The sequence below is a fragment of the Actinia tenebrosa genome, unplaced genomic scaffold, assembly GCF_029948245.1.
Source record: "Actinia tenebrosa isolate PJP-AT-01 unplaced genomic scaffold, QUT_ActTen_1.0 PGA_scaffold4__44_contigs__length_22323623, whole genome shotgun sequence".
Lineage (NCBI taxonomy): Eukaryota > Metazoa > Cnidaria > Anthozoa > Actiniaria > Actiniidae > Actinia > Actinia tenebrosa.
The window spans coordinates 20,645,648-20,660,207 of NW_028292581.1; the positions used below are offsets into that span (position 1 = coordinate 20,645,648).

The 14,560-nt window shown below is 37.2% G+C and overlaps 1 protein-coding gene across 1 annotated transcript; it reads left to right on the plus strand.

The window, feature by feature from the left end:
• The first annotated feature begins 788 nt into the window (after positions 1–788).
• LOC116287456 (uncharacterized) lies at positions 789–14,345 on the plus strand. Its single transcript, XM_031694140.2, has 12 exons — positions 789–1,085; positions 3,326–3,449; positions 5,211–5,318; positions 5,896–6,070; positions 6,988–7,152; positions 7,716–7,917; positions 8,447–10,015; positions 10,745–10,869; positions 11,271–11,415; positions 11,714–11,872; positions 12,976–13,050; positions 13,522–14,345. The coding sequence occupies exons 2-12, from the start codon at positions 3,386–3,388 to the stop codon at positions 13,603–13,605; spliced, it is 2,871 nt and encodes a 956-aa protein (XP_031550000.2). The 5' UTR covers positions 789–1,085; positions 3,326–3,385; the 3' UTR covers positions 13,606–14,345.
• Positions 14,346–14,560: the final 215 nt, after the last annotated feature.

Genomic DNA, 14,560 nt, shown 5'->3' on the forward strand with positions numbered 1-14,560 from the left:
CTGTTCGATGTCATTCTTGAGTGCTACATCGAGAGATAACAATTTCAATATATATAGAACTAAACAATGTAAAACTTCGTAGACTTATAATACAAGTAATACTTGTATAATATGGCATAAAATGGTCATTCAACTTAAGGATCAGCTGTACTGTGTTATATAAAAGAGGGGCGCAGCGAGGTCTCGATTGTAGGGGGAGAGGGGGGAATTACCATTTTCTCGTCCAATCCACAGAAATTCCGCGTGGAGTAATTAAATTTTGGTGCCGAAACAAAAGTTTTTTCAGGGGGGAACGTGTCCCTCCTTGCGCGAGTGGGGGGCGGCGATACATACGGGTGGATGGCTTTTCATTGGGAAATCAATACATTTGCATGTGAAGTGATTAGATAGGACAAGAAAAGAGTGAAGGAGACAACTATGGGAAAGAGAAGATGAAATAAGTGACAAGAAGAAATAAAAAGAAAAGAAAAATGGAATATTTCATTTCTTCTGTCTGCATATTAGAAAAAATAAAAATAAATAAAGAGAAGAGAATTAAAAAGAAATGAGGAAAGAAAAAAGAAGAGACAAAATGAGTGTGTGTTGGAAAATGAAAAAGCAGTAGTCAGTTATTATGATGCTATCAACAGGCCATCCCTACGGATCGAATTTACTGGTTTTATGTTCTCCTTTGCGAAGTAGCCTAGCGGCCTGCTGTGCAGGAGAATGCGTGACACATTTCCCTCCCCACCCCCTCCCCCATACAACAGTCATCCATAGTCAAAAGCCAAACGGCGTGGAGTGTGATTTTGAGTGTCACTCAGTGAAGGCATGTCACCTGATCAAGATCGCAACAGGAACAACACCATATTTATCCTGTTGCCTCCTCTAGACACAGACCTGAGTTAAATAATATATCATTCTGTAGTTGCGAAATATTCCATGCCGTGTGTAGATAAATTAGCAATAGTTTAACATGGTTAAATCGTCACTTGGTTTCCAGTGAAGACGTCGACAAAATCATCCAACATCTACATCCTCTTATGTAGAAAGGGTTTGCGAGGATAATATCTGGTCCAACTTGGATATCCAAGGTCATATCAAAGGTAAGTAATCCTTGCTTTATACACTTTTATTACTCTTAATCCTTCCTTTCTTGTTTGGTAAATTATTATAATTATTATAATTATAATTATTAGTTAGAAGACGGTAACGGCGTGAAGGCAAAGATAAAGTATAGAAAGATATATATTATACCAATTTCATAAAGTTTCATCATACGATTCCTTCAATTACATACTACTTTGAGAGGATCTTGAAGAGGTTGTTTAGTTCAACGTGTTATTCATCTCAGACTAGATGTATAATTCAAGTTTCAAATACATATTTTTATGCATGATCTACGTTTGACTTTCAAATCTATTTGATATTAATCGTACAGATACCTTTGCTGACTATATATCTGGCATTCCAAACATCCAACCCTTTCTCCTCCAAGTATCTTCTTCAAACTTTTAAATGAGAATTCTAAATTCTAAAAAAAAAATAATTCTAATTTTGAGGAATCAGTTTGCGTTTTATCGATTTCGCTTTGCAACATCAATTACTCCAAAATAGCGCGCTAAATTATCTCGAAAAGATCGGATCACTTTTATTTATTTATCATTTAAATGCATTGTTCTAATTTTCTTTCAATACACATTGATTAGATTAGAATTATCGTAAAGGTAGTCTTATCGTGGTGATTAACAATAATGTGTTGATATATTGGGAAATTTGCTCGTTAATAATGCAGTTTGATGGCTGTTTGTATACACGTGTCAGAACATAACAAAACGCTTCCTTCAGCATTCGTTCAAAATCAAAAATATATTCATTTCATTGCTATATTATCGAAAACACAACATTTTTAGCAAATATATTTGGAATTGAGAGATTTCCTTCGAAGGGATAATACATTCCATTGGTATTAGTACGTCATTGTCTGTCTAAAGGCTTTGGAAAACAATGATGTGTATGTAAACAGTCTGAAAATAATGACTCGACGAAGCACGTTTACACATATACAACATTTCAAAGTCGTTATGAAAGACAATTTAAAAACAGTATAACAGTATAGATATTATGCGTAGCTTCTTGAGAAAGGTCTTAGGTGACTTTTCAAGAACAGGTATCTCTAGATATCTCTCACTATTACGCTTCCTTGATTAAAATAGTTGCTTTATCACCAACATTCGTTCATTTGAAGCTAAAAAATATTTCACTATTATTGTGCACAGCAACGTTTTGCTATTGTTTCTTCGTGCAAGAAATATTTTATTAACAAAATGTAAATACAGCTGGTGAGTTTTGTAAAGCGGATTTAATGTAGCATAATGAAGTAGGTCAGTTATAAAATCATTAACATGGAAAGCCATTTAAAAGCATACCATATTCATTGTAATGTACATGCCAGTGTTAAAGGTCTCCTCACCCATATGATAACATTTTTCATGGGAAGCCATTTCAATGCTACTGCACTGTGTACCTGATATAAGTCCGTATTATTGTAGTCTCCTCACTCATATGATAACATTCTTATGGGAAACCATTTCAATGTTATGGCATACTGTACTGTGTACCTGATATACATCAGTATTATAGTCTCCCCAACCATATGATAACATTCTTATGGGATGTCATTTCAATGCTACTGTACTGTGTACCTGATATACATCAGTATTATAGTCTCCTCACCCATATGATAACATTCTTATGGGAAGCCATTTCAATGCTACTGTACTGTGTGCCTGATATACATCATTATTATTATAGTCTCCTCACCCACATGATAACATTCTTATGGGAAGCCATTTCAATGCTACGTACTGTGTACCTGATCTAAGTCAGTATTATAGGTCTCCCCAACCATATGATAACATTCTTATGGGAAGCCATTTCAATGCTACTGTACTGTGTACCTGATATACATCAGTATTATAGTCTCCTCACCCATATGATAACATTCTTATGGGAAGTCATTTCAATGTTACTGTACTTGTGTACCTGATATACATCATTATTATTAAAGTCTCCTCACCCATATGATAACATTCTTATGGGAAACCATTTCAATGTTACTGTACTGTGTACCTGATCTAAGTCAGTATTATAGGTCTCCCCAACCCTATGATAACATTCTTATGGGAAGCCATTTCAATGTTACTGTACTGTGTACCTGATCTAAGTCAGTCTTATAGGTTTTCTCACCCATGAAAACATTCTTATGGGAAGCCATGTTTATATTAATGGTGCCACTCATTCAATCATTTATTCATTCTTTTGTTTATCTTTTTTTATACTTTAGCAACATCATGTCGATAGTAATCATCAGATTAGTGATATTTAGGAGTGCATTACGCTAGCGATGCACTATGGAACTAACACAGAACAAGTTAAAGACAAGACAAATGAAACATATGAAATAGAAGGTAATGTCATGGTTATTTGTGAACAATGTTTTACCATTCTGTCAGCCTTATCCATTTAGCATTATACATTCCAACTTTCAGTAGTGGAGCCAACAAGAATCCAGCAAAAAAAAAAAGCCTTTCAACATATCTTTTTATTCCCATGAGAAAATGAATGGCTACCTAATAACGTCAGGGTCAAATTACCATCCTTGTGCTGTCTAGGTTTCTGATAGGCTCGACTACCCAAAGTTGGAGTGCATTGTTTTTAATCTACATTTAATTGGTTGTCTTGTCTAACTGGTGTAAGTGGCATCCGTTACTGTAGTTGCAAGTTTAAGAATGGGTGAGGAACACCTCACAGTCCTCCCCTCTCTAAACTTGCTCTGTGAGTGAGTCAGGGAGTGTGTCAGGGGGTGAGTGAGTGAGTGAGTGAGTGAAGACTTTGTTTAACTCAGAAAAAGTTTCATCAATTTACAATTTTTTTGTCATGAAAGCCGAGAAAACTAAGGTGCTAAATACTTTTCATTAACATTGTCAATTTCATTAACATTGTCCACCAAAAAAAGACATTTACACATCTACACATCTACACATCTACACATCTACACATCTACACATCTACACATCTACACATCTACACATCTACACATCTACACATCTACACATCTACACATCTACACATCTACACATCTACACATCTACACATCTACACATCTACACATCTACACATCTACACATCTACACATCTACACATCTACACATCTACACATCTACACATCTACACATCTACACATCTACACATCTACACATCTACACATCTACACATCTACACATCTACACATCTACACATCTACACATCTACGCATCTACACATCTACACATCTACACATCTACACATTTAGACTAAAAGAAATATCACGTGTTTCCTCAAAGGTTCTGGCATAACACAAATGCTGAAATACCATTCTCCATCTTAAATCCTCACTAAATGGTCAGGGCATTCTGGATTTTCGATTCACGAGTTGAATTTTACATTTAAAGTTCAGGCTGACGTACACGAGGCAAAGAATACATAATGAAACACGTGATATATATCTTTTAGTCTAAACGTGTAAATGTGTAAATGTGTAAATGTGTAAATGTCTTTTTCCGTGAACCATTAATGACATTGACTGTATACCTTCTAATATATTAAATATTGAATAAAAATGGTTAGGGATAATAACTGACTTGATGACTAACCACGTATTAATACAATAGCAATTATTAATAGCAATTATTCGCCGAAGGGGAAGTGAATATCGGGGAATATTTAACGAGATGCGGGTCTTCGAGCGGCAAGGTAAATATTCTCCATATTCACTGAGCCTGAGGCGAATAATTGCTTTAGCATATACCAACTTGTGTACAGAGTAACTTATTTTTATATAGTCAATAATTCAATAAAAACAAACAAACAGAAACTTTTAGTTTGCGTGACAAATTCACGCAAAACTTTTAGCAAAACTGGTAGACCATACTTCGTTGCCTTTTTAGTATTGATAGGAATGGCATTTACTTTCATTTTTTCAATTTCCTTATCGAAAATTGTAGCAAAACAATTGCCTGCAGATGCCATTTTGTTGCCGACTCAATATTGCGAGATTCAGAGGTGAATATTGTACAATATTCACCTCCAATTAACCAAAGAGAGCGCGTGTTCTTAGGAAGCACACAAGTTGGTATATGCTAATTAACAGTATAATTACATATATGTTGTTGTGTATCTTATGTTTTCAGCTGTGATGGATTGTGATCTGTACAAGCCAATGTCCCTAACCCTCACACCTGATGACAAAGATTACTTTGCATTTGAAGCTCCTATGCTATCCAAGTATCCTGTTAGAGGTTAGTTTCAAGTGTTGCTCACATCAGCAGATCTAGAATTTTGAGTAGGGGGGTTTACAAATTATTCCAAGCTAGAAAAAGGGGTGCACAGGCACCCTTTGACCAGGGCAGATCCAGGGAGTTTATTTAATGAAGCATATTTTGAAATATTTTTTCAAGTTCTGTATAAGTGTCATTTGCAAAATTTAGTCAAGCCCTAGCTCCTCCTCCCCCTCATATTTTTGGCTGAATCTGCCCCTGTTGACCTCCTGATGTATCCCCCACTGGCTTATTAGCTACTATGATAAAGACTATAACAATAAAGACTTTATTTTACGAGGGTAGCACGTAATAGCAACGCTAATAAACTTGTGGCCCTCTACTCATGAATAAAGGACCATTCATTAATTACCAAATCCAATTGAGCTGGTTTTTACAGAGGGTGGAATTTAAGGAAAGCCAGAGAACCAAGAGAAATACCCTTGACTCAGGGTAACACACCTCCTTGCAGTAAACTGTATGTACAATTATTATGATCTCCCAGAACCTTGGGAATCACTTACTGTTTTATATATTTTATTTTCATGTACTACTAAAGATAAGGACCAAGGAAGGATTAAGGAAGAGGATCAACAAGCACATGACTATATTCTTACAGAAGACCAAAAGACTGCAGCAGCAGATGATGAATCATACAATCTACAGGATCATTTATGTACTGGTGAAATAATAGATGATACATATGACCTACAGCCCTTATCAGCAGAACATAGGTATTAATACTGATACACCTAATTGAAAAAACATAGTCGGGTTCGAGAAGGTCATATCATCGAAGCTAAGACCGAAAAGGATTTTGGGTACTCCAAAATGTGTATTATATTTTTGCACAGTAGAGCAAAATCGGTCGACCTAGATTAACAGCATGCCAAAGCCATGATGCATAAAATGTGCACAGGAAGGGAAAACTGCAATACGCATGAAATTAGCATGATATAGTTTGTCTTCCCGTGCTCCCCTTTGGTCTTAGCTTTAATTCATAACATAACCTTTTTTGAACCCGACGTTTTTTTCAATTAGGTGTATATAAATATAATGAAGTGATGTACTTGTAATTGGTATTTGTATCACTTCATAATAGGCCCCAATTAAGGCATACATCCACTAGCTGCAGGGTGTATGTGATGTAATGTTTACTCAGCCAACACTGTACTGTGATATTGTACAATGCATGCACATACATCCACTAGCTGCAGGGTGTATGTGATGTAATGTTTACTCAGCCAACACTGTACTGTGATATTGTACAATGCATGCACATACATCCACTAGCTGCAGGGTGTATGTGATGTGATGTTTACTCAGCCAACACTGTACTGTGATATTGTACAATGCATGCATATACATCCACTAGCTGCAGGGTGTATGTGATGCAATATTCATGCAGTCAACACTGTGCTGTGATATTGTACAATGCATGCCCATACATCCACTAGCTGCAGGGTGTATGTGATGTAATGTTTACACAGCCAACACTGTACTGTGATATTGTACAATGCATGCACATACATCCACTAGCTGCAGGGTGTATGTGATGTGATGTTTACTAAGCCAACACTGTACTGTGATATTGTACATTATGCATACATATTTATTACAAACCTTGATAATCCTGCCATTTTATTTATAGTGAAAATCCAAAGGAAGAGAATAAAGTAAATGGGAACAATAATTTGGCAGAGGATAACAGCAGCTGTTCAGAAAAGAGAAGACTGTTCAGTTTAACTCACAGCCCTGGAAGCTCTGTATTCCACTCTGTCGACAGCTTAAGCTCAGAACTTTCTTCCCAAAGCAGGTATAACTCCCTTCTTACCCATCCATACGTTAGGACGCTGCATTTTTTCAGGCTTTTAATTTGTTGTTTTATACGAGCCTTTCATCCTGCCATTCATCTGAGTATCAATCATTTTCCTATCTAGCTGATGTGTACTTCTTCTTATTTTATTTAATTGTTTGTCTGTCTGTCTGTCTGACTGTCTTTCTTTGTATGATTGTCTATTTGTTTGTCTCTGTCTGTGTTATAAACACGCCGGAAGCTGTACAGCACGAGAGAAGCTAGCATAGGAACACGAGGCGTAGCCAAGTTTCTTGCTTTTCGAGTGCTCTGCAGCTCCCAGAAAGTTTATATCACAATGAGGAGACATAAGCAGCCGTTGTATATTGCTTTTATGAAATATTTTTGAGCAATTTTGTGCGAGTGTGCCTCTCCTTTGATATAAACATTCTAGCCAACTAATCAGTGCTGGCGTTACATCTCAAATATTTTATAATTGACTTTATAGATATGAAAAAAAATTAAGCAAACAGTGAAAGTTTTTTTACGTGCATCCTGTCTAACAGTGTGTATTATGAATACAGGCACAGTGTGACGTCATTTCTGCAGGCCAGAGAATACGACGCTGAGGATGTACTGTTAAGTTTAGGACTTGGTGGAGATTGCCGCATGACTGTTCCAGAGCGATTCTTGGTCACCTCTTCATCAGCCAAAGGAATTGATCTTGATGTGATCAAAAGGAATATCGATGAAGAGGAAGATGATGTTTTTGATAATAATTCAATGGTAAGTGATTTATTTTTTCCAAGGGCGAGTAACTTCACAAGTGACAGAGGAACGTCCTTTTATCACTTTTTATCTTACAATATAATTTCTTTGTTGGGAGAATTAAAAGCTGCCTGTCTTCGCAACAAAGAAGCTTTGCCCATAGTGGTAGTACGATCAATAGTCTTTCAGAGGCTTGCTATGCAAGAATGTTGCGTGACAGCTGGACAACCTTCAGGCTCCCATCCACAAAAATATCACAAGCAGGCCCAGGCTTCTTGATTTGTTGAAGGCTGCACACGCAGCTTGTATTGCAGTGGAATCCACTGCCCTAGGGACCGTTCATTTCTTACCGGGGGGGGGGTTGTGAATTGTAGGTTTTAAAATGTATGACCCCTTCCCAACCTGAATTTTTTTACGTAGCCCACTATTAAAACAGAATTTTATTTGTTTATTTTCTACTTAGCTAATTATTTGGGCTTGCCCCATAAAAAATGAACGGTCCCAAGCCTAACTGATCATTAACCTTGACATCTTTTATCTTCTTTAGTCATATTCATCGTCTTGGTCGGAGCGTAACCAGATTATCGAACGACTCCCAACACGATTTGTAACCTCAACAAGTTCATTTGGATCAACCACTGATCTCAGCGAACCAGACGACAACGACCCTCAGATATCATCTCTACCAGTAATCGTTGAACCAGACCAGAATGATGAGAATTCCTTTGATTTGATGAGGCATTTGAGGCTGAATCGTAATCAAAATCCTAGCAGAGACTATCAACACGACAGAAACCTTCTCGAGCCCGTCACTGAAGAACTGGAAGTATCGTCTAATGGCAGTGGGTCGGCAAGAACCAAGATATCAAACACACAAGAAGACTCTATAGAATCGGTCGGCAACATCTCTGTCTTGACCAAAATATCTCGTAGACAGTCTGAGGATTCTTGTAAAGAAAGACTTCTTTTCGATAACACTAGTTTCCAAGAAGACCCTAGTGAAGATAATCAGCAACATACTAACAAAGATGAGTCTGTAGAACGTGATATTGAAAACAACGAGCAAGGCTATGAGGATGATGATAGAATTATAAGTACAGAAAATTCGAACGGAGATGCACAAACTAATCAAGGAGATAATGAATCTGGAATCAGCTCGGCTGGCGATAGTGTAAACCTCAACTTAACTAGACCCTTGAAACCTCCCATTCTTAGAGTTTTGGCATCAGATACAGTACATCATGATTCGTTTGAGTTAGAAGAAATAGCAACCAGCGAGGAAAATCTTGACAAAATTGAAGATAAAAGATTAGCAGAGAAAGATAACGGAAAGATAAGACTGCTGAGGAGGGATAATAGTGATGAAAGTAGTGGTTTTGAAGATGATACTCAAGTGAAGAAACGTTCAACGGAAAGTCTCGATGTAGATGATGTAAAAACCAGCTCGTTGGAGAACCAGAATGATTCCATTGTAAATAGTGACAACATTGAGTTTCAAAAACACTTGTTAGTGCCTTTTGAAGTATCTACTCCCAAAACTGACGCTGAGATTCGAAGATCTGCTTTTAGCAAGAGAAGTTCTTGGTCAACGACCAAACAGAAACGAGTTGCCTTTCAAGATGAGACCCTAGAGTTGAGACCCAAATCTCGATCATTTGACGAACGCAATCTTTCAGCTTATAAACTTGAAACTCGTCGTTATTCCCTTGGTACTCCATTAACTTGCACAGAAACTCATGAGGCTGATTTGGTAGCTGAAACAACAGAAGACAATAAAGATACAAGTAAAATACTTCAGCACGAATCTACTCATGAAAAAACTGCAGTTCACAATATCAGAAAATTTCTATCTAGTTTGATGTCTATTCGAAGTAAATTTAGAAGGACTCCACAAGAAGAAGAAATGGTTCCGACCAATAATGTTCCTCCAACAAGCTTAGCTTCCTCAGAGATTCCTAGCATTACTTCTGCTCAAACATTTAGTTCTTCTAAAGTGACAGAAGTGAGTGATTCGGTGTTTTTGAAACGCGGCGTGGAACAAGGTCCTCGAGATGAAAGACACGATGTCAGTAGTGCAGAAATCCAGTGTTTTGTCTCAGGAAGAGGAGCTTATAAGGTACGTACTAGTTTGCTGATAGATCCTTAGTTTGCAGTAATCCCCGGGGCAGCCCAGCTTTTAGAAATAGGCCACTTGCAACAAACAGTCACGTGGTGATATATGAATTTCATAAGAAATCAATTCAGCTCAAGGTCTCTTGGGGAAGGCTGGATGGCAAACAAGCTTTAAATTGCTTCGTATCTTAAAATCGAAATTATCTATTATAAGGGAGAAAAAGCAATTGGCAAAAAGCAATTTGGAAAACGTTTTGAATATGATATTATGTAATTCAGCAAAGGTTTTTGAATGAAGCAAGTTTGAAAATAACTTCCCATCCTGTAATAGTCACGTGATTACGTTCTGCAAATAGCCTATAACCCAGGGTAAGAAAAGAAGATCTACTTAGTGTTGACCAGGAGTGAGAAGGCATTGACCTCTAGAGCAAAAGAGCCCTTTGAACTCAGGGGACTTTTGTCTTTAAACTGAGCTCCTTTGGTAAATATTTCCAGTGGCCATACTCGTCTTAGAAAAGCGCCATGTGTCAAAAGATAGAGCTAACTGGAGTTATTTTCGGAATTATGAAATCTCGTGTGCTGAATATTTAGCATGCACTGCCTGCCGAACTTGGTTTTTAAGACGACAGGTCAATTTAGAGTTCCACATATAATATACATTTTGGTCTAGTTTATAGTTGCAAACAACACCATGAAAACTATGTACCATGCCCAATGTATTGTATTTTCCCAGAACCACTGCCTTGAAGAACTCGACTTATTCGAAGAGGACTTGAATAAATATCGTGCTAGCTTTATGGCGATGGACATGATGTCTACTTCACAAGATAGCTACTACACGAAGAAGTTATTAGCACGGTAAGATGTACATCGAGGAGATGTTGTACTCCAGATGAATTTTCTTCTAAAAAAACCTTGACATCTCGCTTTACAACCCACAAAACTTAAAGAAAAATGGCTGTCATTTGACAGATGTTTTATAATTTTTCATTTCCATTTTCCATTTACATTGTACTTAATATTGGTGATTCTATTACCCTATTCCCAGAAGTACGTCGAATCCCATGTTTTCAGCGCAGAACTCTTTGTGTTTCAACATCTGACATGATTGCTGTACTTTATTTTTACTGCTAAGGAATAGGGATTATAAAAGTACACTGGGTCTTACTTTGTGTTCCCCCTTTTGGGATGTTTGCTGTACTTTATTTTTACTGACAAGCAATAAAGAATATAACAGTACATTGGGTGTTACTTTGCAGGTTTGCATGGGACATCGTCACTATTCGTAGACTCCGTTCACTCATCAAAAATGAACTTGCTTCAATGCAATCGTGCCTCACAGACAGGAGATTGCATGTCTCGGAATTATCCGATACTCCTCTACCATATGGCGTCGTGGACAAAGTAAGTAACGCAATCAATGTCTAATATTATCTTATTTAAAAAAATATTTGAATAGCGCGTTTCCACTCACGTGAGAAGGCAGCCATATTGGTGACCAAATAATACAAACCCTTTTGCACAGTTTTTTCATAAAAATAGAGTTCAATTCCCCGAGATAGAAAATGTATATTGTTTTGGAACACCAACATGGCCGCTGTGACGTCACTTGAAAGCGCTCTATTGGTACTCATACGAATTCTCGTTTTTAAGAGTTGAATTATCTCTAGTAAAACTTCATTTTGGTGCTTCTTTTCTTTAGATGAAATGTTTATTAGCAATGCAGTGTTCTTTGCAAAACTATCTGTTAAAGTTGGCTGAAAGTTCTCCTCGCTTCCACTGGAAAACCACACCAAGCCCGCTGTTTAATAGCTCAGTGGTTAACACTAGTGAACGAACTATGGAAGATATGACAAACGAGGTACGTAAAGACTTACTTAATTGAGAAGTACTTGAAAAGGGAAGGGTCGAAGCACTGTTGTCGTGCACTGTTAATGCGCCGCCTCTCACCAATGCGACCCAAATTGTTTGTTGGTTGTCTCCTGTGTAGTATGTGAGTAGAGTTGTTTGTTGGTTGTCTCCTGTGTAGTATGTGAGTAGAGTTGTTTGTTGGTTCTCTCCTGTGTAGTATGTGAGTAGAATTGTTTGTTGGTTCTCTCCTGTGTAGTATGTGAGTAGAGTTGTTTGTTGGTTCTCTCCTGTGTAGTATGTGAGTAGAGTTGTTTGTTGGTTGTCTCCTGTGTAGTATGTGAATAGAGTTGTTTGTTGGTTCTCTCCTGTGTAGTATGTGAGTAGAGTTGTTTGTTGGTTGTCTCCTGTGTAGTATGTGAGTAGAGTTGTTTGTTGGTTCTCTCCTGTGTAGTATGTGAGTAGAGTTGTTTGTTGGTTCTCTCTTGTGTAGTATGTGAGTAGAGTTGTTTGTTGGTTCTCTCCTGTGTAGTATGTGAGTAGAGTTGTTTGTTGGTTCTCTCCTGTGTAGTATGTGAGTAGAGTTGTTTGTTGGTTCTCTCCTGTGTAGTATGTGAGTAGAGTTGTTTGTTGGTTCTCTCCTTTGTGGTATGTGAGTAGAGTTGTTTGTTGGTTCTCTCCTGTGTAGTACGTGAGTAGAGTTGTTTGTTGGTTCTCTCCTGTGTAGTATGTGAGTAGAGTTGTTTGTTGGTTCTCTCTTGTGTAGTATGTGAGTAGAGTTGTTTGTTGGTTCTCTCCTGTGTAGTATGTGAGTAGAGTTGTTTGTTGGTTCTCTCCTGTGCTTCGAGAGTTTTTCTGCGGATTCTCTGGTTTTCCTAGCCTCCTACGCAGACGTTCTTAGTATCTGTCATGCCACGTTTCCCTCCCCTACAGTTTCCCTCCCTCTTAAAAAATCAACTTTCCAATTCGATCATTGGGCTTTCACCTAGTTGGAGCCCTATTATGATTGTCCCAAGCTGTGTTACAACAGCTAAAGCTTAATAATATTTTTAAATTTTTAGAAGCCCATCATTTTATGTGCATGGAACACTGACTGATTTATTTTTTTCATTTAAGATTAAACATTCATTGTTTCAAGACCTTAACCAGATGTTTACAGAACAGGTAGAAAGTCTACGCAAGGAATTAAAGGTAAGAATTAATAGGAGGTCCCTTAACAGTACACTGCGCCATCTTGAAAGGTAACCATGCCTTTGCATCGAGGCGAGAACGAAGGTTACCTTTGAATGACAAAGAATGAACCTGGAGCAAATTACTTACACTCCAATATCTCAAAAGCAATTTAAAAACCTAGCTCTAAAAATAGAGAAAAAAGGCAATGAAGTAAACGCACCAACGCTTAACAGTAATCTTATATTAATTCCGCTTTCAGTAATAACATGCTTATTCGAAAATTTCATCTTTCCCTTGAAAAATCTAAAAACAATTTTTAGTATTGGATTGTTTGCGTCCGCGTATTTGCGATTTGAAGTTGCATGGTAGCGCGCGGATAAAACTCCATGAAGCCACCTTAACGTAAGGTTTATCTTTGTTCACATTTAGCGTCCCATATTTGTTGTTTGACTGGACTTTAACTTCAGGTTTGTCTTTGACTTCATTTAGGAAAAAGACGATGTCATCAATGAACTACTTATTAAAGTTGAAAGAATCGAAAAAGCAAGTGCTGGTCCGAAGCATGGACTTTGATGCTACTTCTTCCATATCATACGTCTTGTATGCACCCCTTGCAGCACGTCGGAATGCAGCTCAATTTGAAGGACATAACACAGGTTTCCAATTCTTAGGAGATTGAAATTTTTCTTTTGTCCTCCAAATTGAGCTCCTTTAACATAACATGCAAGTGTCCTATTAAGTCTGACCACAGGATATTAGATCTTCAATAAATCCCTTGCAGTACGTCGGAATGCAGCTCAATTTGAAGGACATAACAACAGGTTTCCAATTCTCAGGAGATTGAAATTCTTTTGTTTTGTCCTCCAGATTAAGCTGCTTTGATGTTACAGACAAGGGGTCTATTCCATGGTATCCATTGTACAAATTGTTGTTGATCAGTCTTAGAGTGAAGGCATTTAACCCGTGAAATACAAAATATTAGTCAACGTGTAATAGTCAACTAGACACAAAAGAAAACAATGGAATTAGGGTCTACTAAAGGGTATTAATCAAATATCTATTTCACGGGTTTAATGACTTCACTCTATGGTAATGAGTCAATTCATTATGGACACCGTTAAGATACGTTTATTCGCCTGATGCAGTTATATAATATTATTTATATTAATTATATTTCCTCTATCCTCAGAGGCCTAAAAATTAAAATTACATATTATTATCGGATAAAGTTTCACTTACTTCAATTGCATAAAAAAATACCGTGAATTATATGTTGGTATTTTTGAATCCAAAATAAAACTTCACCAATGCAAGCTTGGTATTTGATATGATTTTCAGTTTAGATAATTCTTATTTTCAGAGACACTTCATGAACTAAGTATTTAGCAAACGTACTGAATGGTTCCTCTGGTAGAATTTCCTTTATTCAATCGCATTCTTCTCATTGCCAACTCAACTCGAATCGACTCCTAAATTCCTATTTGATCATGGAACGAGGGCCACAGGTCCGTTAATTAGCCACTGGCTA

Coding starts and splice junctions, on each gene's coding strand:
- LOC116287456 (XM_031694140.2), top strand. CDS start 3,386: ATGCACTATGGAACTAACACAGAACAAGTTAAAGACAAGACAAATGAA. Junction 5,319..5,895: donor ATCCAAGTATCCTGTTAGAG/GTTAGTTTCAAG, acceptor GTACTACTAAAG/ATAAGGACCAAGGAAGGATT. Junction 10,870..11,270: donor ACGAAGAAGTTATTAGCACG/GTAAGATGTACA, acceptor GTTACTTTGCAG/GTTTGCATGGGACATCGTCA.